The 22,118-nt window shown below is 63.3% G+C and overlaps 3 protein-coding genes across 3 annotated transcripts; all 3 read right to left on the minus strand.

Moving 5' to 3' along the window:
• Window positions 1-249: 249 nt before the first annotated feature.
• On the minus strand, window positions 250-6,758 carry LOC135312390 (uncharacterized). The gene is made up of 15 exons (XM_064445474.1): window positions 6,674-6,758; window positions 5,584-5,815; window positions 5,374-5,493; window positions 4,998-5,168; window positions 4,573-4,614; window positions 4,154-4,268; window positions 3,558-3,669; window positions 3,162-3,334; window positions 2,798-2,959; window positions 2,604-2,713; window positions 1,976-2,436; window positions 1,621-1,676; window positions 979-1,070; window positions 722-892; window positions 250-334 (listed from the first exon to the last, which is right to left on the minus strand). The coding sequence occupies exons 1-15, from the start codon at window positions 6,756-6,758 to the stop codon at window positions 310-312; spliced, it is 2,127 nt and encodes a 708-aa protein (XP_064301544.1). The 3' UTR covers window positions 250-309.
• A 900-nt stretch (window positions 6,759-7,658) lies between these two features.
• LOC135312391 (uncharacterized) lies at window positions 7,659-14,201 on the minus strand. Its single transcript, XM_064445475.1, has 15 exons — window positions 14,117-14,201; window positions 12,996-13,257; window positions 12,786-12,905; window positions 12,410-12,580; window positions 11,985-12,026; window positions 11,563-11,680; window positions 10,967-11,078; window positions 10,571-10,743; window positions 10,207-10,368; window positions 10,013-10,122; window positions 9,385-9,845; window positions 9,030-9,085; window positions 8,388-8,479; window positions 8,131-8,301; window positions 7,659-7,743 (listed from the first exon to the last, which is right to left on the minus strand). Exons 1-15 carry the CDS (start codon window positions 14,199-14,201, stop codon window positions 7,719-7,721), a joined length of 2,160 nt encoding a protein of 719 aa, XP_064301545.1. The 3' UTR covers window positions 7,659-7,718.
• Window positions 14,202-15,101: 900 nt separating this feature from the next.
• On the minus strand, window positions 15,102-21,644 carry LOC135312392 (uncharacterized). Its single transcript, XM_064445476.1, has 15 exons — window positions 21,560-21,644; window positions 20,439-20,700; window positions 20,229-20,348; window positions 19,853-20,023; window positions 19,428-19,469; window positions 19,006-19,123; window positions 18,410-18,521; window positions 18,014-18,186; window positions 17,650-17,811; window positions 17,456-17,565; window positions 16,828-17,288; window positions 16,473-16,528; window positions 15,831-15,922; window positions 15,574-15,744; window positions 15,102-15,186 (listed from the first exon to the last, which is right to left on the minus strand). The coding sequence occupies exons 1-15, from the start codon at window positions 21,642-21,644 to the stop codon at window positions 15,162-15,164; spliced, it is 2,160 nt and encodes a 719-aa protein (XP_064301546.1). The 3' UTR covers window positions 15,102-15,161.
• Window positions 21,645-22,118: the final 474 nt, after the last annotated feature.

Below are 22,118 nucleotides of genomic sequence, written 5' to 3' on the forward strand. Positions count from 1 at the left end.
ATTATATTATAGATTCACAGATAAACTCTTGTGATTCTCTCCCTTCATCCCACTACAGAGATGTGAGCACCCAGCCTCCTGTGTAACGCTCTACTTTGCTTTCACTCCTAAAGCACCTCAGCTCAGCCCTCGTGCCCAGCGGAAAGCATGCTGGCACAAGGGACGATCCCAAACTCCTCCCCGAGCATCCATCAGAAAACAGCCTCTCCCCACTCCACAAGATCCCATGGCAGACACAGTCAGAAGAGAGGAAAGATCATTTTATTTTATTGGGGACACCATGTGCGGGGGCCCACGAGGCACAGCGGGTCAGCCACGGAAAACAAATCGGCACCTGCAATGACAAAGTCGGAAAGCTCTGAGAAACCCACCACGGCAGCAAGAGGTAGGGTTGTGTTCCCCTCTCTTTGGGGTACACCGTTTGCCAGGAATTCTTCCTAGCCCAGAAGAGAGAGCTAGCGCTGGCATCGCCTACGCGGTGGCTCTGCCGCCTTCTCCTTACCCTTAGGGGTGATGCCCTCAGAGACCCGTGCGTGTGCAGAGACGCACGCTGCCCCTGGGCCACGCAGCAGGGCTCCATCGGGAGCCCCTGGGGAGCTGCCATGGAGGCCTCTCCAAACCCTGCGCAGCACCGTCCCTCGCCGTCCCTTGCCAGCAAGTTGCGCTGACTTAGAGCAGTGCGGAGAGTTAGGAAAGATGGGCAGCAGGGCCTGCTACACACCTGGGCTTCCGGACCTGCTGCACCCTCCGGCGTCTTTTCACTGCTCCGTCCCCCGGAACTTTTCCTCTCTTGCTCCTCTTCTTTGCCGTGCAGCTTTCCCTCTCCTCTCCCCAGGCCTCTTTTCTCTTTCGCTTTCTTCTGTTTCCCTCGTCCCGGGGAGAGCCTGCAAACCTTTCCGTCCCAGAGTGCAATTTGTTAGGGAAAGCCATGACCCACTGCACTCAGTTCTCCTTTTTACCAAAGCACGCCCATTTTACCTTCTCTCTTCCAAAAGGCTCGCCCGTTCTCCTGGGTGCCCCAGGGAGCCCGCCATGCTCTCGAGGGTGGAGGGAGGCAAAGCTGGAGGTGCCTAGAACGGAAACGTTGGAGTTGGCAGGTGGCAAGAGACGACCTGGGGCGATAAGCGACCACTTGCCCAATTGCTACCATAGCTCTCCAGCGCAGCTCCCTCCTCTCCAGAGGAGATCAACCCCAAATAGACTTGATGAAGCACCGACCAAGTAGGACCTGAGCAAAACTCTTTGGCGCTTGCCATCTACTTCCCTCTGTCTTTTTGTAGCTATTTTGGGGCCACTGTGTTTGACTAAGCACACGCCTAGTGCATTTGAGAAACAACCTCGCCAGTCTCCCTTACAATCTGTCATCCCGTGCGGGTGGAGGAATACCACCGGCACACAGCAGCTCGACTGCCAGGCACAGGCACAGGCACTGGCATAGGTGCAGGCACAGGCACAGCAGCCACTTGGCCTCGTCACAGGCTCCCCTCCTACACCAGACACGCTGCCACAGAGTTTGAGGACCTGACACACCTCTCCCCTTTCAGCCTCCAGCACCGTATCCCCCCCAGCTTCTGTGAAGGCACCGAGCAGGGAGGGGGTGGCGTGCGGCAAGGCTTCTACCTGATGCTCGGCGGCTGCTGCGGCTGCGGGGACACTTGGCTCTTCCAAACACGCATCTGGAAAGAAAAAGCACGTGCAGCAAAGCGGCTTCTTGGAAGTAAGAGACACCCCAAGCAAAACCCACCCAAAGCCCTACACCGCTTCTCTTTTCGGCCCTCTGATGCCCTGCCTGCAGGCTTCAGCTCATCTTGCCGCGCAAAGGCCTCATGCCCCAAAGAGGCAGTGGCCAAACAGAGGCCACGGGACAAGCGGCGCTGAGAGGACAACGCTCCATGCCCAGCCCCGCCAGAAGTGGTGCTGAGGCTTCTGCCGTGCCAAGCCCCAGCCTCTGACAAGCCTCCGTCCCTCCTCTTACCTCTGGATCTCTCCGCGGGGGCTGGCGACTCCTTGGCTCGTGGACAGGAACGGTCACTCGTCTCCTCCCCAAAGAGTTCCCTGCAGTTCTCCACCAGAAACTCCACCAGCACCTTCACCTGCGCGCACCAAGCCCTTGCTCTCAAGCCAGCTGCCGGAAAGCGGACCAGCAGCATTTGCTCAAGGGAGGAGGCATCCCGAGACCTTGGAGCAGCCAAGCTCTGACAGGCCGGGAAGGCTGCAGCCGGCTGCTCAATACAGCGCACCTTCTCAGTGACCTCCAGCATGGCCTCGAGCGGGAGCAGCTCCTCGTTGGGCGGGCTCAGCAGGTTCGGCCCAACGCAGATAGCCAGGTTGCTGCAGCTCATCCTGCTGGTGGCTGCACTGCGGCCGATGTGCTGCAGGAGGGACAGCAGCTGCCTCAGGAGGAGGAGGTTGGCTGCAGGCAACTTGTCGGCCACCCTGAGCGAATAGGAACACAAGGTTAATGAAGCAGGCGTTGCCCACAGCCTTGCCCCAGCCTTGCCCAAGGCAGGGGGGATCCAGCGGCTGCGTTGCGCAGCTTTGCGGGGGCCCTCAGCCAGCGGTCAGGGCTCCCGCTCAACACGCAGGCTGCTGCCCACGCTTACGCTTTCAGCTCTGAGAGCTTCTCCTCCTTGCTGCTCTTCTGCATCGCTGCCACCCAGTCCTCGTAGAGGTCGTTGACGAGGAGCTTGGCGGGGATGCTTCGGAGGAAGTCCTGCCAGACCAAGGGCTCCACATGAGCCTTTCAACGCTCCAGGCCAGGCAGGAGCTCCTCCAGCTGTGGGTCAGAAGCACTCACCTTCAAGAGGACGGCCAGCAGCAGTGCCGGCTGGCTTGCCAGGTCGACGTCTGTGCCGCGGTCCAGGGCCTCCTGCAACTCCTGAAGCTCTTTCCTGCTGGCAGCTCTGCGGAATATCCCCTCCGTCAACGGCCCTTCCTGCTGCAGGACAGCCAGCAGCTCCTGCAGGAGAGGCAGGGGGAGAGTTGCTTGGCTGAGGAGCTGCCTTGCAAGAGCGGTGGCCAGAGCTCTGCCCCAGAGCTGGCTCCTTGCTGGGGGGGCAAAGAGCGTCACCCCCTGTCCCCGGAGCTGCTGGGGGCACCCACCCACTGCCTCTAGGGAGCACCTGGAGGGCTGGGGAATCCCCTCCAGCAGGCTGGCTTACCTGCATGGGTTGGGGCAGCGTGCCGTCGTCCCCGCAGAGGGCTGCCAGGGGCTGCCCAAAGAGCGCCCTGCTGCAGCCGGAGCCTGCCTGCCCTGGCGCCTGGGCAGCGGCCGGGCCCCACCGCAGAGCAAAGGGCCAGGGCAGCGCCCTCCTCCTCCTGGTGCTCCCTCCTGCTGCAAAGGGAAACAGAGCAAGAGCCCCTCAATGGGCAGGCTCCCGGAGACTGCCCTGCCCTGCCTGCAAGTGCGATGCTGAGCGGTGCGTTGCGGCAGGACAGGCAGGGAGCCGGCAGCTGGAACCGGGGCCCTGGCTCAGCGGCTCTGGCTCGGAGCCTCCTGAGAGCCAGCGTGCCACCGGGAGGGACAGCCCGGCCCAGCCCTCGGCCTGCCCTCCTACAAGCTGTGGGCAGCAGCAGAGCCCGCGTGTCCCCACAGAACCACGTCCAGCGGCCGCTGCCCAGCGGGTGTCCTTGCTCCTCCAGGACGCGTCCTCCCTTGGGCTGACCAGCCTGCATGGAGACACTCAAGAGACAGTGAGGACAGAGCAACCGGCTGCAGGAGGTTGCCTTTCCTTCCAAAACTCACCTGGTGAGCAGCAAAGTCCCTCTCCATTGCTAGACGGCACCACCAGCGGCCCTTGCTTGGGATCAGCCTGCAAGAACCGGGCTGCGCTCAGAGAGCAGGCCCGCAGCAGGAAGGGCCACCGGCGAGCTGCCAGCCGGCACCAGCAGCCTGAGCGCGGCGCATCTGGGGCCCTCTGCCTTGCCGGGCCGCCTGCCCCGCACAGCAGGTTTCCTCACAGCGCCGCCAGCGAGGACCATCCGGGGGCCCCTGGTGCCTCCCCAACCCTCTCCGCTCTCCGAGTGGCACCGCCGCACCCTCCCTCCCTCTCTCCCTGCCTCCCTGCCTGCCTCCCGCACAAGCTCAGCACGCTCGCCGCACATCCCTGGCACCCGGCACAGCCAGAGCTGGCTGAAAGGCAGCCATTCTCACCTTTGCCTGGCGCTCCATCAGCCTCTCCAGGCTCCTGGTGCTGAATGGCCTCCACTGGGCAAGAGAGAAGAAGAAGAAGCGGGAGAAGGTGAGCAGCGATGCCTCTGCTGCTCGCCTGGAAGAGCAGAGTTCGGGGACTGAGCCCAGACCAGAGAGACACTCACGGCATGGCGGCGGCTCAGCTCCCTCTCAAGGAGTTTGACGGAGGGCACTTGGGTCACTCGGACTCTCTTGGCTCCTTCTGGTGTCCTGTGCCCAGGGGAGGGACAGGGAGGGAGCTGCGTGAGCTCCAAGCCGCCTCTTCTCTCTTGTCAGGCAGCTCTGCCCGAGAGCTGCCCACAGCCGCGGGGGCACCTCTGCCCAGCTGGGGAGCTGTGTTCCCCCATCCGGCTGTGCCTGGAGCATCCCCCCTGGCTTACCCCAGCAGTGTGCCCAGCCACAGCTCCTTCAGCTCCTGGGAGCTGCAGAAAGAGAGGAGGAAGAGTGTCAGGCCCTGCTGCCTGCCAGCCCCTGGGCAGAGGCGGGCGCCTGCACAGCCCTGCCCTGTGGGGAAGGACACAGGGGCGGGAGGAAGCCCCGTGGGGCAGGACAGAGGCACTGCCCAAGCCCTGGCACCCTCTGTCCTGCCAGAGCGGCTGCTTTTGCCCTTCTTTCCTTTTGGGGAGCAAAAGGTCACCAGGGGATGCAGGACATGGAAGTGCCCCCATCCCTCCCTGCCGCCGTGCTGCCTGCTCCGTGCCTAGGCTCTGCACGGAGGCCGGAGGCCAGAGGCCATTCACCGCATGACGTGGGCACGCTTGGGAACCTCTCCTGCCCGGCCATGGCACGTGGCACCATGCCTCACCCAAAATCGGCAATGCAGGAGCCGGTGGGCCAGATGAACACGAGGGAGATCCTGCCCTCATCGCTGCCTTCTGCCTCTTCTTCTTCCTCCCCCCACACCTGCTTCGTGCCACTCAGCACCCACAGCTGGTCCAGGGCCAGGCGGAGCTGTGGGCGCAGGGTGGTGCCATGCCTGCAGAGAGGAGAGGCGGGCACTCAGCTGGAGGTGGCCTCCTTGGGGTCCTCCCGGGCAGAGCCCTCTCCCCCACCTGCCCTTGCCACGGACATTGGTGCACCCAGCAGCAAGGGCCCGGGGCCTGGGGCTGGTGACAGGCCGTCCCTGCCCTGGTCCCAGGGCCAGGCGTGGGGGAAAGGCAACGGGGCTCTAGGGGTCTTACTGCAACTTGGCGACCACCACATCCTCCTGGAGGAGGAGAAGGCGCCTCTCGCTCCTCTTGCGGCCCCGGGTCAGCCGCACGTCCGCGCTCAGCACCGCCTCGGCATCGCTGAGAGCCTCCCTGCGGAGCGGAGAGCGGCAGGCGTGAGGACGGCTGCTGCTGCGGGGCCCGCCTGTACTCACGTGTCCCCGAGCCACAGGGAGAGCCCACCTGGAGCCGCAGCAGCAGTTGGCCTGGCCCATCCCGCCCGGGACAGGAGGGCCCTCGCCGTGCGCCAAGGACGCGGCCCAGCCGGCAACAGCAACGATGGGAAGCGGGGTGCCTGTGCTGCTGCAGGTGCCCGTGCCAGGGCAGTGCTGCTCGGCCAGACCCTGCTTCCTCCCAGCGCTGCTCCAGGCCAGCACAGCTCCCTCCTGCTGTCTCTGGTGGCTGCTGGCTCCAACTGACGCCAACAGAGGGGCCGCCGGGGGGGCCCTGGACTGGGTGTTCTCTCCACTATGGCCATGTCTCTCTTGCACTGGGGAGCCCAGAGCAGGGCAGAGCAGAGGGGAAGGACCACCTCCCTCCACCTGCCGGCAGTGCCCCTTGCCTCGGGCTTGACCGCTGGTTCCTGGCCTACAGGTCCACTTGGTGCCACTGGTCACCGGCCACTGCGCCCGGCCGCTCAGCCAGGTTTCCATCCACTGCACCGCTCATCAGCCCACGCGCTGGTTGCTGTCTTCCCGTCCTCAGCACATCTCCCTTTTGCAGCGGCCTCACAAGCCCACCTGCCTGCTCCCTCAGCACTTGAGGCTGCAGCCCAGCAGGGCCCAGCAGGGACTTGTGCACCTCCGCTTTGCTTAAGAGTTCGCTCATCTCCTCCTCTTGCTCCGCATCCCGCCAAAGCCCCTTGCGCTAAGGGTACCTCTTCTTCGGCCCAGCCTTTCCTCCGTGTCTCCAGGGCCTGGCATGTCTGAAGGCTGGTCTTGCGAGGACCCAGGAGGATTGGCAGAACCTAGGCCGGCCTCCTGTGCTGCCACGGCCTACTGAAGGCCAGGAGAGTTTGGAGATGGAGCCCAAGAAGTCCCAAAGTGGGGCCGTACGACGAGCCTCGTCTCTACCTTTCTTCATAGTAGCCTGTATGGGCCTCTGTTTTGCACCTGCACTGAAAACAGCCTTGATAGCCCAGGGGTGTGTTGGTTATTGCTGAGCAGGGCTGGCACAGCGCCAAGGGCTTTTCTGCTCCTCAGGCGGCCCAAGGTGATGGGAGGGGTCACAGCAGGGACATCTGACCCCAACCGACCAAAGGCGTATCCCTCACCATACGACGCCGTCGTGCTCAGCAAGAAGCCGGGGCGGGGCGTGGTTTGGTGTGGGCTGCCCTTGGTCGGGGCCTTGCTGGGCATCGGTCGGTTGGTGGTGAGCAATTGCTTTCTTTTGCATCACTTGGTTTTCTTGGCCTTTATTGTCCCCTCTCTTTCTTGTTTGTTCTTTGTCTTTTTTTTTTTTTTTAATCGTCATAACACTGAACCTGAAGCTGAACCTACAAGCTTTCTCCCTTTCACCCCTCCGATTCTCTCCCTGCATCCCACTGCGGAGGGGCCAGCCAGTTTGCAAGCAGCTGCATGGTGTTGAGCCAGGGTTGAACCACAACAGCCTGCGAGCAAAATAGTTACCTACTAGGAAGGTGAGAGTGCTCATCCTTCCTCCTCCGTCACCGTGCGGGCGTCCCCGGGATCACACCGGGATGCACAAAAGCCTCCGCAGGCCGGCTGCTGTTGCAGCTGCTTCAAAAGCTTTTTGGGTGAGCTGACGCATTCCTACCACCCAGCGTGGAAGCGAATCTCTCCCATTGCCGGGAATTCGGGGGCGTCTGAGGAAACTGCCCGACAGTCGGTGCGCAAGGAGGATGGCTGCAGGGGACAGCAAGCTGCAGGGGGCGGTGGTTGCCCAAGGACCTTTTGCCCTTCCTGGCCACAGTGCCCTGCCTACGTCTTGCCCTCGCTCTGCCCACATGACGCTCGCTGCTCCTAAGAGATACCCTCAACTCACCAGGACGTGGGGATGGGCAACCTGCTCGAGGTGAACCTGCTTGAGCAGATGTTGGAGCAGGTGACGTCCACGCGTCCCTTCCAGCCCCCACCCTCCTGCTGTGCTTTCACTCCTAAAGCACCTCAGCTCAGCCCTCATGCCCAGCGGAAAGCATGCTGGCACAAGGGACGATCCCAAACTCCTCCCCGAGGATCCATCAGAAAACAGCCTCTCCCCACTCCACAAGATCCCATGGCAGACACAGTCAGAAGAGAGGAAAGATCATTTTATTTTATTGGGGACACCATGTGCGGGGGCCCACGAGGCACAGCGGGTCAGCCACGGAAAACAAATCGGCACCTGCAATGACAAAGTCGGAAAGCTCTGAGAAACCCACCACGGCAGCAAGAGGTAGGGTTGTGTTCCCCTCTCTTTGGGGTACACCGTTTGCCAGGAATTCTTCCTAGCCCAGAAGAGAGAGCTAGCGCTGGCATCGCCTACGCGGTGGCTCTGCCGCCTTCTCCTTACCCTTAGGGGTGATGCCCTCAGAGACCCGTGCGTGTGCAGAGACGCACGCTGCCCCTGGGCCACGCAGCAGGGCTCCATCGGGAGCCCCTGGGGAGCTGCCATGGAGGCCTCTCCAAACCCTGCGCAGCACCGTCCCTCGCCGTCCCTTGCCAGCAAGTTGCGCTGACTTAGAGCAGTGCGGAGAGTTAGGAAAGATGGGCAGCAGGGCCTGCTACACACCTGGGCTTCCGGACCTGCTGCACCCTCCGGCGTCTTTTCACTGCTCCGTCCCCCGGAACTTTTCCTCTCTTGCTCCTCTTCTTTGCCGTGCAGCTTTCCCTCTCCTCTCCCCAGGCCTCTTTTCTCTTTCGCTTTCTTCTGTTTCCCTCGTCCCGGGGAGAGCCTGCAAACCTTTCCGTCCCAGAGTGCAATTTGTTAGGGAAAGCCATGACCCACTGCACTCAGTTCTCCTTTTTACCAAAGCACGCCCATTTTACCTTCTCTCTTCCAAAAGGCTCGCCCGTTCTCCTGGGTGCCCCAGGGAGCCCGCCATGCTCTCGAGGGTGGAGGGAGGCAAAGCTGGAGGTGCCTAGAACGGAAACGTTGGAGTTGGCAGGTGGCAAGAGACGACCTGGGGCGATAAGCGACCACTTGCCCAATTGCTACCATAGCTCTCCAGCGCAGCTCCCTCCTCTCCAGAGGAGATCAACCCCAAATAGACTTGATGAAGCACCGACCAAGTAGGACCTGAGCAAAACTCTTTGGCGCTTGCCATCTACTTCCCTCTGTCTTTTTGTAGCTATTTTGGGGCCACTGTGTTTGACTAAGCACACGCCTAGTGCATTTGAGAAACAACCTCGCCAGTCTCCCTTACAATCTGTCATCCCGTGTGGGTGGAGGAATACCACCGGCACACAGCAGCTCGACTGCCAGGCACAGGCACAGGCACTGGCATAGGTGCAGGCACAGGCACAGCAGCCACTTGGCCTCGTCACAGGCTCCCCTCCTACACCAGACACGCTGCCACAGAGTTTGAGGACCTGACACACCTCTCCCCTTTCAGCCTCCAGCACCGTATCCCCCCCAGCTTCTGTGAAGGCACCGAGCAGGGAGGGGGTGGCGTGCGGCAAGGCTTCTACCTGATGCTCGGCGGCTGCTGCGGCTGCGGGGACACTTGGCTCTTCCAAACACGCATCTGGAAAGAAAAAGCACGTGCAGCAAAGCGGCTTCTTGGAAGTAAGAGACACCCCAAGCAAAACCCACCCAAAGCCCTACACCGCTTCTCTTTTCGGCCCTCTGATGCCCTGCCTGCAGGCTTCAGCTCATCTTGCCGCGCAAAGGCCTCATGCCCCAAAGAGGCAGTGGCCAAACAGAGGCCACGGGACAAGCGGCGCTGAGAGGACAACGCTCCATGCCCAGCCCCGCCAGAAGTGGTGCTGAGGCTTCTGCCGTGCCAAGCCCCAGCCTCTGACAAGCCTCCGTCCCTCCTCTTACCTCTGGATCTCTCCGCGGGGGCTGGCGACTCCTTGGCTCGTGGACAGGAACGGTCACTCGTCTCCTCCCCAAAGAGTTCCCTGCAGTTCTCCACCAGAAACTCCACCAGCACCTTCACCTGCGCGCACCAAGCCCTTGCTCTCAAGCCAGCTGCCGGAAAGCGGACCAGCAGCATTTGCTCAAGGGAGGAGGCGTCCCGAGACCTTGGAGCAGCCAAGCTCTGACAGGCCGGGAAGGCTGCAGCCGGCTGCTCAATACAGCGCACCTTCTCAGTGACCTCCAGCATGGCCTCGAGCGGGAGCAGCTCCTCGTTGGGCGGGCTCAGCAGGTTCGGCCCAACGCAGATAGCCAGGTTGCTGCAGCTCATCCTGCTGGTGGCTGCACTGCGGCCGATGTGCTGCAGGAGGGACAGCAGCTGCCTCAGGAGGAGGAGGTTGGCTGCAGGCAACTTGTCGGCCACCCTGAGCGAATAGGAACACAAGGTTAATGAAGCAGGCGTTGCCCACAGCCTTGCCCCAGCCTTGCCCAAGGCAGGGGGGATCCAGCGGCTGCGTTGCGCAGCTTTGCGGGGGCCCTCAGCCAGCGGTCAGGGCTCCCGCTCAACACGCAGGCTGCTGCCCATGCTTACGCTTTCAGCTCTGAGAGCTTCTCCTCCTTGCTGCTCTTCTGCATCGCTGCCACCCAGTCCTCGTAGAGGTCGTTGACGAGGAGCTTGGCGGGGATGCTTCGGAGGAAGTCCTGCCAGACCAAGGGCTCCACATGAGCCTTTCAACGCTCCAGGCCAGGCAGGAGCTCCTCCAGCTGTGGGTCAGAAGCACTCACCTTCAAGAGGACGGCCAGCAGCAGTGCCGGCTGGCTTGCCAGGTCGACGTCTGTGCCGCGGTCCAGGGCCTCCTGCAACTCCTGAAGCTCTTTCCTGCTGGCAGCTCTGCGGAATATCCCCTCCGTCAACGGCCCTTCCTGCTGCAGGACAGCCAGCAGCTCCTGCAGGAGAGGCAGGGGGAGAGTTGCTTGGCTGAGGAGCTGCCTTGCAAGAGCGGTGGCCAGAGCTCTGCCCCAGAGCTGGCTCCTTGCTGGGGGGGCAAAGAGCGTCACCCCCTGTCCCCGGAGCTGCTGGGGGCACCCACCCACTGCCTCTAGGGAGCACCTGGAGGGCTGGGGAATCCCCTCCAGCAGGCTGGCTTACCTGCATGGGTTGGGGCAGCGTGCCGTCGTCCCCGCAGAGGGCTGCCAGGGGCTGCCCAAAGAGCGCCCTGCTGCAGCCGGAGCCTGCCTGCCCTGGCGCCTGGGCAGCGGCCGGGCCCCACCGCAGAGCAAAGGGCCAGGGCAGCGCCCTCCTCCTCCTGGTGCTCCCTCCTGCTGCAAAGGGAAACAGAGCAAGAGCCCCTCAATGGGCAGGCTCCCGGAGACTGCCCTGCCCTGCCTGCAAGTGCGATGCTGAGCGGTGCGTTGCGGCAGGACAGGCAGGGAGCCGGCAGCTGGAACTGGGGCCCTGGCTCAGCGGCTCTGGCTCGGAGCCTCCTGAGAGCCAGCGTGCCACCGGGAGGGACAGCCCGGCCCAGCCCTCGGCCTGCCCTCCTACAAGCTGTGGGCAGCAGCAGAGCCCGCGTGTCCCCACAGAACCACGTCCAGCGGCCGCTGCCCAGCGGGTGTCCTTGCTCCTCCAGGACGCGTCCTCCCTTGGGCTGACCAGCCTGCATGGAGACACTCAAGAGACAGTGAGGACAGAGCAACCGGCTGCAGGAGGTTGCCTTTCCTTCCAAAACTCACCTGGTGAGCAGCAAAGTCCCTCTCCATTGCTAGACGGCACCACCAGCGGCCCTTGCTTGGGATCAGCCTGCAAGAACCGGGCTGCGCTCAGAGAGCAGGCCCGCAGCAGGAAGGGCCACCGGCGAGCTGCCAGCCGGCACCAGCAGCCTGAGCGCGGCGCATCTGGGGCCCTCTGCCTTGCCGGGCCGCCTGCCCCGCACAGCAGGTTTCCTCACAGCGCCGCCAGCGAGGACCATCCGGGGGCCCCTGGTGCCTCCCCAACCCTCTCCGCTCTCCGAGTGGCACCGCCGCACCCTCCCTCCCTCTCTCCCTGCCTCCCTGCCTGCCTCCCGCACAAGCTCAGCACGCTCGCCGCACATCCCTGGCACCCGGCACAGCCAGAGCTGGCTGAAAGGCAGCCATTCTCACCTTTGCCTGGCGCTCCATCAGCCTCTCCAGGCTCCTGGTGCTGAATGGCCTCCACTGGGCAAGAGAGAAGAAGAAGAAGAAGCGGGAGAAGGTGAGCAGCGATGCCTCTGCTGCTCGCCTGGAAGAGCAGAGTTCGGGGACTGAGCCCAGACCAGAGAGACACTCACGGCATGGCGGCGGCTCAGCTCCCTCTCAAGGAGTTTGACGGAGGGCACTCGGGTCACTCGGACTCTCTTGGCTCCTTCTGGTGTCCTGTGCCCAGGGGAGGGACAGGGAGGGAGCTGCGTGAGCTCCAAGCCGCCTCTTCTCTCTTGTCAGGCAGCTCTGCCCGAGAGCTGCCCACAGCCGCGGGGGCACCTCTGCCCAGCTGGGGAGCTGTGTTCCCCCATCCGGCTGTGCCTGGAGCATCCCCCCTGGCTTACCCCAGCAGTGTGCCCAGCCACAGCTCCTTCAGCTCCTGGGAGCTGCAGAAAGAGAGGAGGAAGAGTGTCAGGCCCTGCTGCCTGCCAGCCCCTGGGCAGAGGCGGGCGCCTGCACAGCCCTGCCCTGTGGGGAAGGACACAGGGGCGGGAGGAAGCCCCGTGGGGCAGGACAGAGGCACTGCCCAAGCCCTGGCACCCTCTGTCCTGCCAGAGCGGCTGCTTTTGCCCTTCTTCCCTTTTGGGGAGCAAAAGGTCACCAGGGGATGCAGGACATGGAAGTGCCCCCATCCCTCCCTGCCGCCGTGCTGCCTGCTCCGTGCCTAGGCTCTGCACGGAGGCCGGAGGCCAGAGGCCATTCACCGCATGACGTGGGCACGCTTGGGAACCTCTCCTGCCCGGCCATGGCACGTGGCACCATGCCTCACCCAAAATCGGCAATGCAGGAGCCGGTGGGCCAGATGAACACGAGGGAGGTCCTGCCCTCATCGCTGCCTTCTGCCTCTTCTTCTTCCTCCCCCCACGCCTGCTTCGTGCCACTCAGCACCCACAGCTGGTCCAGGGCCAGGCGGAGCTGTGGGCGCAGGGTGGTGCCATGCCTGCAGAGAGGAGAGGCGGGCACTCAGCTGGAGGTGGCCTCCTTGGGGTCCTCCTGGGCAGAGCCCTCTCCCCCACCTGCCCTTGCCACGGACATTGGTGCACCCAGCAGCAAGGGCCCGGGGCCTGGGGCTGGTGACAGGCCGTCCCTGCCCTGGTCCCAGGGCCAGGCGTGGGGGAAAGGCAACGGGGCTCTAGGGGTCTTACTGCAACTTGGCGACCACCACATCCTCCTGGAGGAGGAGAAGGCGCCTCTCGCTCCTCTTGCGGCCCCGGGTCAGCCGCACGTCCGTGCTCAGCACCGCCTCGGCATCGCTGAGAGCCTCCCTGCGGAGCGGAGAGCGGCAGGCGTGAGGACGGCTGCTGCTGCGGGGCCCGCCTGTACTCACGTGTCCCCGAGCCACAGGGAGAGCCCACCTGGAGCCGCAGCAGCAGTTGGCCTGGCCCATCCCGCCCGGGACAGGAGGGCCCTCGCCGTGTGCCAAGGACGCGGCCCAGCCGGCAACAGCAACGATGGGAAGCGGCGTGCCTGTGCTGCTGCAGGTGCCCGTGCCAGGGCAGTGCTGCTCGGCCAGACCCTGCTTCCTCCCAGCGCTGCTCCAGGCCAGCACAGCTCCCTCCTGCTGTCTCTGGTGGCTGCTGGCTCCAACTGACGCCAACAGTCCGACCCCAACGGAAGCTGGAGTGGGGGGGAGGGGCCGCGGGGGGGGCCCTGGACTGGGTGTTCTCTCCACTATGGCCATGTCTCTCTTGCACTGGGGAGCCCAGAGCAGGGCAGAGCAGAGGGGAAGGACCACCTCCCTCCACCTGCCGGCAGTGCCCCTTGCCTCGGGCTTGACCGCTGGTTCCTGGCCTACAGGTCCACTTGGTGCCACTGGTCACCGGCCACTGCGCCCGGCCGCTCAGCCAGGTTTCCATCCACTGCACCGCTCATCAGCCCACGCGCTGGTTGCTGTCTTCCCGTCCTCAGCACATCTCCCTTTTGCAGCGGCCTCACAAGCCCACCTGCCTGCTCCCTCAGCACTTGAGGCTGCAGCCCAGCAGGGCCCAGCAGGGACTTGTGCACCTCCGCTTTGCTTAAGAGTTCGCTCATCTCCTCCTCTTGCTCCGCATCCCGCCAAAGCCCCTTGCGCTAAGGGTACCTCTTCTTCGGCCCAGCCTTTCCTCCGTGTCTCCAGGGCCTGGCATGTCTGAAGGCTGGTCTTGCGAGGACCCAGGAGGATTGGCAGAACCTAGGCCGGCCTCCTGTGCTGCCACGGCCTACTGAAGGCCAGGAGAGTTTGGAGATGGAGCCCAAGAAGTCCCAAAGTGGGGCCGTACGACGAGCCTCGTCTCTACCTTTCTTCATAGTAGCCTGTATGGGCCTCTGTTTTGCACCTGCACTGAAAACAGCCTTGATAGCCCAGGGGTGTGTTGGTTATTGCTGAGCAGGGCTGGCACAGCGCCAAGGGCTTTTCTGCTCCTCAGGCGGCCCAAGGTGATGGGAGGGGTCACAGCAGGGACATCTGACCCCAACCGACCAAAGGCGTATCCCTCACCATACGACGCCGTCGTGCTCAGCAAGAAGCCGGGGCGGGGCGTGGTTTGGTGTGGGCTGCCCTTGGTCGGGGCCTTGCTGGGCATCGGTCGGTTGGTGGTGAGCAATTGCTTTCTTTTGCATCACTTGGTTTTCTTGGCCTTTATTGTCCCCTCTCTTTCTTGTTTGTTCTTTGTCTTTTTTTTTTTTTTTAATCGTCATAACACTGAACCTGAAGCTGAACCTACAAGCTTTCTCCCTTTCACCCCTCCGATTCTCTCCCTGCATCCCACTGCGGAGGGGCCAGCCAGTTTGCAAGCAGCTGCATGGTGTTGAGCCAGGGTTGAACCACAACAGCCTGCGAGCAAAATAGTTACCTACTAGGAAGGTGAGAGTGCTCATCCTTCCTCCTCCGTCACCGTGCGGGCGTCCCCGGGATCACACCGGGATGCACAAAAGCCTCCGCAGGCCAGCTGCTGTTGCAGCTGCTTCAAAAGCTTTTTGGGTGAGCTGACGCATTCCTACCACCCAGCGTGGAAGCGAATCTCTCCCATTGCCGGGAATTCGGGGGCGTCTGAGGAAACTGCCCGACAGTCGGTGCGCAAGGAGGATGGCTGCAGGGGACAGCAAGCTGCAGGGGGCGGTGGTTGCCCAAGGACCTTTTGCCCTTCCTGGCCACAGTGCCCTGCCTACGTCTTGCCCTCGCTCTGCCCACATGACGCTCGCTGCTCCTAAGAGATACCCTCAACTCACCAGGACGTGGGGATGGGCAACCTGCTCGAGGTGAACCTGCTTGAGCAGATGTTGGAGCAGGTGACGTCCACGCGTCCCTTCCAGCCCCCACCCTCCTGCTGTGCTTTCACTCCTAAAGCACCTCAGCTCAGCCCTCATGCCCAGCGGAAAGCATGCTGGCACAAGGGACGATCCCAAACTCCTCCCCGAGGATCCATCAGAAAACAGCCTCTCCCCACTCCACAAGATCCCATGGCAGACACAGTCAGAAGAGAGGAAAGATCATTTTATTTTATTGGGGACACCATGTGCGGGGGCCCACGAGGCACAGCGGGTCAGCCACGGAAAACAAATCGGCACCTGCAATGACAAAGTCGGAAAGCTCTGAGAAACCCACCACGGCAGCAAGAGGTAGGGTTGTGTTCCCCTCTCTTTGGGGTACACCGTTTGCCAGGAATTCTTCCTAGCCCAGAAGAGAGAGCTAGCGCTGGCATCGCCTACGCGGTGGCTCTGCCGCCTTCTCCTTACCCTTAGGGGTGATGCCCTCAGAGACCCGTGCGTGTGCAGAGACGCACGCTGCCCCTGGGCCACGCAGCAGGGCTCCATCGGGAGCCCCTGGGGAGCTGCCATGGAGGCCTCTCCAAACCCTGCGCAGCACCGTCCCTCGCCGTCCCTTGCCAGCAAGTTGCGCTGACTTAGAGCAGTGCGGAGAGTTAGGAAAGATGGGCAGCAGGGCCTGCTACACACCTGGGCTTCCGGACCTGCTGCACCCTCCGGCGTCTTTTCACTGCTCCGTCCCCCGGAACTTTTCCTCTCTTGCTCCTCTTCTTTGCCGTGCAGCTTTCCCTCTCCTCTCCCCAGGCCTCTTTTCTCTTTCGCTTTCTTCTGTTTCCCTCGTCCCGGGGAGAGCCTGCAAACCTTTCCGTCCCAGAGTGCAATTTGTTAGGGAAAGCCATGACCCACTGCACTCAGTTCTCCTTTTTACCAAAGCACGCCCATTTTACCTTCTCTCTTCCAAAAGGCTCGCCCGTTCTCCTGGGTGCCCCAGGGAGCCCGCCATGCTCTCGAGGGTGGAGGGAGGCAAAGCTGGAGGTGCCTAGAACGGAAACGTTGGAGTTGGCAGGTGGCAAGAGACGACCTGGGGCGATAAGCGACCACTTGCCCAATTGCTACCATAGCTCTCCAGCGCAGCTCCCTCCTCTCCAGAGGAGATCAACCCCAAATAGACTTGATGAAGCACCGACCAAGTAGGACCTGAGCAAAACTCTTTGGCGCTTGCCATCTACTTCCCTCTGTCTTTTTGTAGCTATTTTGGGGCCACTGTGTTTGACTAAGCACACGCCTAGTGCATTTGAGAAACAACCTCGCCAGTCTCCCTTACAATCTGTCATCCCGTGTGGGTGGAGGAATACCACCGGCACACAGCAGCTCGACTGCCAGGCACAGGCACAGGCACTGGCATAGGTGCAGGCACAGGCACAGCAGCCACTTGGCCTCGTCACAGGCTCCCCTCCTACACCAGACACGCTGCCACAGAGTTTGAGGACCTGACACACCTCTCCCCTTTCAGCCTCCAGCACCGTATCCCCCCCAGCTTCTGTGAAGGCACCGAGCAGGGAGGGGGTGGCGTGCGGCAAGGCTTCTACCTGATGCTCGGCGGCTGCTGCGGCTGCGGGGACACTTGGCTCTTCCAAACACGCATCTGGAAAGAAAAAGCACGTGCAGCAAAGCGGCTTCTTGGAAGTAAGAGACACCCCAAGCAAAACCCACCCAAAGCCCTACACCGCTTCTCTTTTCGGCCCTCTGATGCCCTGCCTGCAGGCTTCAGCTCATCTTGCCGCGCAAAGGCCTCATGCCCCAAAGAGGCAGTGGCCAAACAGAGGCCACGGGACAAGCGGCGCTGAGAGGACAACGCTCCATGCCCAGCCCCGCCAGAAGTGGTGCTGAGGCTTCTGCCGTGCCAAGCCCCAGCCTCTGACAAGCCTCCGTCCCTCCTCTTACCTCTGGATCTCTCCGCGGGGGCTGGCGACTCCTTGGCTCGTGGACAGGAACGGTCACTCGTCTCCTCCCCAAAGAGTTCCCTGCAGTTCTCCACCAGAAACTCCACCAGCACCTTCACCTGCGCGCACCAAGCCCTTGCTCTCAAGCCAGCTGCCGGAAAGCGGACCAGCAGCATTTGCTCAAGGGAGGAGGCATCCCGAGACCTTGGAGCAGCCAAGCTCTGACAGGCCGGGAAGGCTGCAGCCGGCTGCTCAATACAGCGCACCTTCTCAGTGACCTCCAGCATGGCCTCGAGCGGGAGCAGCTCCTCGTTGGGCGGGCTCAGCAGGTTCGGCCCAACGCAGATAGCCAGGTTGCTGCAGCTCATCCTGCTGGTGGCTGCACTGCGGCCGATGTGCTGCAGGAGGGACAGCAGCTGCCTCAGGAGGAGGAGGTTGGCTGCAGGCAACTTGTCGGCCACCCTGAGCGAATAGGAACACAAGGTTAATGAAGCAGGCGTTGCCCACAGCCTTGCCCCAGCCTTGCCCAAGGCAGGGGGGATCCAGCGGCTGCGTTGCGCAGCTTTGCGGGGGCCCTCAGCCAGCGGTCAGGGCTCCCGCTCAACACGCAGGCTGCTGCCCATGCTTACGCTTTCAGCTCTGAGAGCTTCTCCTCCTTGCTGCTCTTCTGCATCGCTGCCACCCAGTCCTCGTAGAGGTCGTTGACGAGGAGCTTGGCGGGGATGCTTCGGAGGAAGTCCTGCCAGACCAAGGGCTCCACATGAGCCTTTCAACGCTCCAGGCCAGGCAGGAGCTCCTCCAGCTGTGGGTCAGAAGCACTCACCTTCAAGAGGACGGCCAGCAGCAGTGCCGGCTGGCTTGCCAGGTCGACGTCTGTGCCGCGGTCCAGGGCCTCCTGCAACTCCTGAAGCTCTTTCCTGCTGGCAGCTCTGCGGAATATCCCCTCCGTCAACGGCCCTTCCTGCTGCAGGACAGCCAGCAGCTCCTGCAGGAGAGGCAGGGGGAGAGTTGCTTGGCTGAGGAGCTGCCTTGCAAGAGCGGTGGCCAGAGCTCTGCCCCAGAGCTGGCTCCTTGCTGGGGGGGCAAAGAGCGTCACCCCCTGTCCCCGGAGCTGCTGGGGGCACCCACCCACTGCCTCTAGGGAGCACCTGGAGGGCTGGGGAATCCCCTCCAGCAGGCTGGCTTACCTGCATGGGTTGGGGCAGCGTGCCGTCGTCCCCGCAGAGGGCTGCCAGGGGCTGCCCAAAGAGCGCCCTGCTGCAGCCGGAGCCTGCCTGCCCTGGCGCCTGGGCAGCGGCCGGGCCCCACCGCAGAGCAAAGGGCCAGGGCAGCGCCCTCCTCCTCCTGGTGCTCCCTCCTGCTGCAAAGGGAAACAGAGCAAGAGCCCCTCAATGGGCAGGCTCCCGGAGACTGCCCTGCCCTGCCTGCAAGTGCGATGCTGAGCGGTGCGTTGCGGCAGGACAGGCAGGGAGCCGGCAGCTGGAACCGGGGCCCTGGCTCAGCGGCTCTGGCTCGGAGCCTCCTGAGAGCCAGCGTGCCACCGGGAGGGACAGCCCGGCCCAGCCCTCGGCCTGCCCTCCTACAAGCTGTGGGCAGCAGCAGAGCCCGCGTGTCCCCACAGAACCACGTCCAGCGGCCGCTGCCCAGCGGGTGTCCTTGCTCCTCCAGGACGCGTCCTCCCTTGGGCTGACCAGCCTGCATGGAGACACTCAAGAGACAGTGAGGACAGAGCAACCGGCTGCAGGAGGTTGCCTTTCCTTCCAAAACTCACCTGGTGAGCAGCAAAGTCCCTCTCCATTGCTAGACGGCACCACCAGCGGCCCTTGCTTGGGATCAGCCTGCAAGAACCGGGCTGCGCTCAGAGAGCAGGCCCGCAGCAGGAAGGGCCACCGGCGAGCTGCCAGCCGGCACCAGCAGCCTGAGCGCGGCGCATCTGGGGCCCTCTGCCTTGCCGGGCCGCCTGCCCCGCACAGCAGGTTTCCTCACAGCGCCGCCAGCGAGGACCATCCGGGGGCCCCTGGTGCCTCCCCAACCCTCTCCGCTCTCCGAGTGGCACCGCCGCACCCTCCCTCCCTCTCTCCCTGCCTCCCTGCCTGCCTCCCGCACAAGCTCAGCACGCTCGCCGCACATCCCTGGCACCCGGCACAGCCAGAGCTGGCTGAAAGGCAGCCATTCTCACCTTTGCCTGGCGCTCCATCAGCCTCTCCAGGCTCCTGGTGCTGAATGGCCTCCACTGGGCAAGAGAGAAGAAGAAGAAGAAGCGGGAGAAGGTGAGCAGCGATGCCTCTGCTGCTCGCCTGGAAGAGCAGAGTTCGGGGACTGAGCCCAGACCAGAGAGACACTCACGGCATGGCGGCGGCTCAGCTCCCTCTCAAGGAGTTTGACGGAGGGCACTCGGGTCACTCGGACTCTCTTGGCTCCTTCTGGTGTCCTGTGCCCAGGGGAGGGACAGGGAGGGAGCTGCGTGAGCTCCAAGCCGCCTCTTCTCTCTTGTCAGGCAGCTCTGCCCGAGAGCTGCCCACAGCCGCGGGGGCACCTCTGCCCAGCTGGGGAGCTGTGTTCCCCCATCCGGCTGTGCCTGGAGCATCCCCCCTGGCTTACCCCAGCAGTGTGCCCAGCCACAGCTCCTTCAGCTCCTGGGAGCTGCAGAAAGAGAGGAGGAAGAGTGTCAGGCCCTGCTGCCTGCCAGCCCCTGGGCAGAGGCGGGCGCCTGCACAGCCCTGCCCTGTGGGGAAGGACACAGGGGCGGGAGGAAGCCCCGTGGGGCAGGACAGAGGCACTGCCCAAGCCCTGGCACCCTCTGTCCTGCCAGAGCGGCTGCTTTTGCCCTTCTTCCCTTTTGGGGAGCAAAAGGTCACCAGGGGATGCAGGACATGGAAGTGCCCCCATCCCTCCCTGCCGCCGTGCTGCCTGCTCCGTGCCTAGGCTCTGCACGGAGGCCGGAGGCCAGAGGCCATTCACCGCATGACGTGGGCACGCTTGGGAACCTCTCCTGCCCGGCCATGGCACGTGGCACCATGCCTCACCCAAAATCGGCAATGCAGGAGCCGGTGGGCCAGATGAACACGAGGGAGGTCCTGCCCTCATCGCTGCCTTCTGCCTCTTCTTCTTCCTCCCCCCACGCCTGCTTCGTGCCACTCAGCACCCACAGCTGGTCCAGGGCCAGGCGGAGCTGTGGGCGCAGGGTGGTGCCATGCCTGCAGAGAGGAGAGGCGGGCACTCAGCTGGAGGTGGCCTCCTTGGGGTCCTCCTGGGCAGAGCCCTCTCCCCCACCTGCCCTTGCCACGGACATTGGTGCACCCAGCAGCAAGGGCCCGGGGCCTGGGGCTGGTGACAGGCCGTCCCTGCCCTGGTCCCAGGGCCAGGCGTGGGGGAAAGGCAACGGGGCTCTAGGGGTCTTACTGCAACTTGGCGACCACCACATCCTCCTGGAGGAGGAGAAGGCGCCTCTCGCTCCTCTTGCGGCCCCGGGTCAGCCGCACGTCCGTGCTCAGCACCGCCTCGGCATCGCTGAGAGCCTCCCTGCGGAGCGGAGAGCGGCAGGCGTGAGGACGGCTGCTGCTGCGGGGCCCGCCTGTACTCACGTGTCCCCGAGCCACAGGGAGAGCCCACCTGGAGCCGCAGCAGCAGTTGGCCTGGCCCATCCCGCCCGGGACAGGAGGGCCCTCGCCGTGTGCCAAGGACGCGGCCCAGCCGGCAACAGCAACGATGGGAAGCGGCGTGCCTGTGCTGCTGCAGGTGCCCGTGCCAGGGCAGTGCTGCTCGGCCAGACCCTGCTTCCTCCCAGCGCTGCTCCAGGCCAGCACAGCTCCCTCCTGCTGTCTCTGGTGGCTGCTGGCTCCAACTGACGCCAACAGTCCGACCCCAACGGAAGCTGGAGTGGGGGGGAGGGGCCGCGGGGGGGGCCCTGGACTGGGTGTTCTCTCCACTATGGCCATGTCTCTCTTGCACTGGGGAGCCCAGAGCAGGGCAGAGCAGAGGGGAAGGACCACCTCCCTCCACCTGCCGGCAGTGCCCCTTGCCTCGGGCTTGACCGCTGGTTCCTGGCCTACAGGTCCACTTGGTGCCACTGGTCACCGGCCACTGCGCCCGGCCGCTCAGCCAGGTTTCCATCCACTGCACCGCTCATCAGCCCACGCGCTGGTTGCTGTCTTCCCGTCCTCAGCACATCTCCCTTTTGCAGAGGCCTCACAAGCCCACCTGCCTGCTCCCTCAGCACTTGAGGCTGCAGCCCAGCAGGGCCCAGCAGGGACTTGTGCACCTCCGCTTTGCTTAAGAGTTCGCTCATCTCCTCCTCTTGCTCCGCATCCCGCCAAAGCCCCTTGCGCTAAGGGTACCTCTTCTTCGGCCCAGCCTTTCCTCCGTGTCTCCAGGGCCTGGCATGTCTGAAGGCTGGTCTTGCGAGGACCCAGGAGGATTGGCAGAACCTAGGCCGGCCTCCTGTGCTGCCACGGCCTACTGAAGGCCAGGAGAGTTTGGAGATGGAGCCCAAGAAGTCCCAAAGTGGGGCCGTACGACGAGCCTCGTCTCTACCTTTCTTCATAGTAGCCTGTATGGGCCTCTGTTTTGCACCTGCACTGAAAACAGCCTTGATAGCCCAGGGGTGTGTTGGTTATTGCTGAGCAGGGCTGGCACAGCGCCAAGGGCTTTTCTGCTCCTCAGGCGGCCCAAGGTGATGGGAGGGGTCACAGCAGGGACATCTGACCCCAACCGACCAAAGGCGTATCCCTCACCATACGACGCCGTCGTGCTCAGCAAGAAGCCGGGGCGGGGCGTGGTTTGGTGTGGGCTGCCCTTGGTCGGGGCCTTGCTGGGCATCGGTCGGTTGGTGGTGAGCAATTGCTTTCTTTTGCATCACTTGGTTTTCTTGGCCTTTATTGTCCCCTCTCTTTCTTGTTTGTTCTTTGTCTTTTTTTTTTTTTTTAATCGTCATAACACTGAACCTGAAGCTGAACCTACAAGCTTTCTCCCTTTCACCCCTCCGATTCTCTCCCTGCATCCCACTGCGGAGGGGCCAGCCAGTTTGCAAGCAGCTGCATGGTGTTGAGCCAGGGTTGAACCACAACAGCCTGCGAGCAAAATAGTTACCTACTAGGAAGGTGAGAGTGCTCATCCTTCCTCCTCCGTCACCGTGCGGGCGTCCCCGGGATCACACCGGGATGCACAAAAGCCTCCGCAGGCCGGCTGCTGTTGCAGCTGCTTCAAAAGCTTTTTGGGTGAGCTGACGCATTCCTACCACCCAGCGTGGAAGCGAATCTCTCCCATTGCCGGGAATTCGGGGGCGTCTGAGGA

This window comes from Phalacrocorax carbo, chromosome 3, assembly GCF_963921805.1.
Source record: "Phalacrocorax carbo chromosome 3, bPhaCar2.1, whole genome shotgun sequence".
Classification (NCBI taxonomy): domain Eukaryota; kingdom Metazoa; phylum Chordata; class Aves; order Suliformes; family Phalacrocoracidae; genus Phalacrocorax; species Phalacrocorax carbo.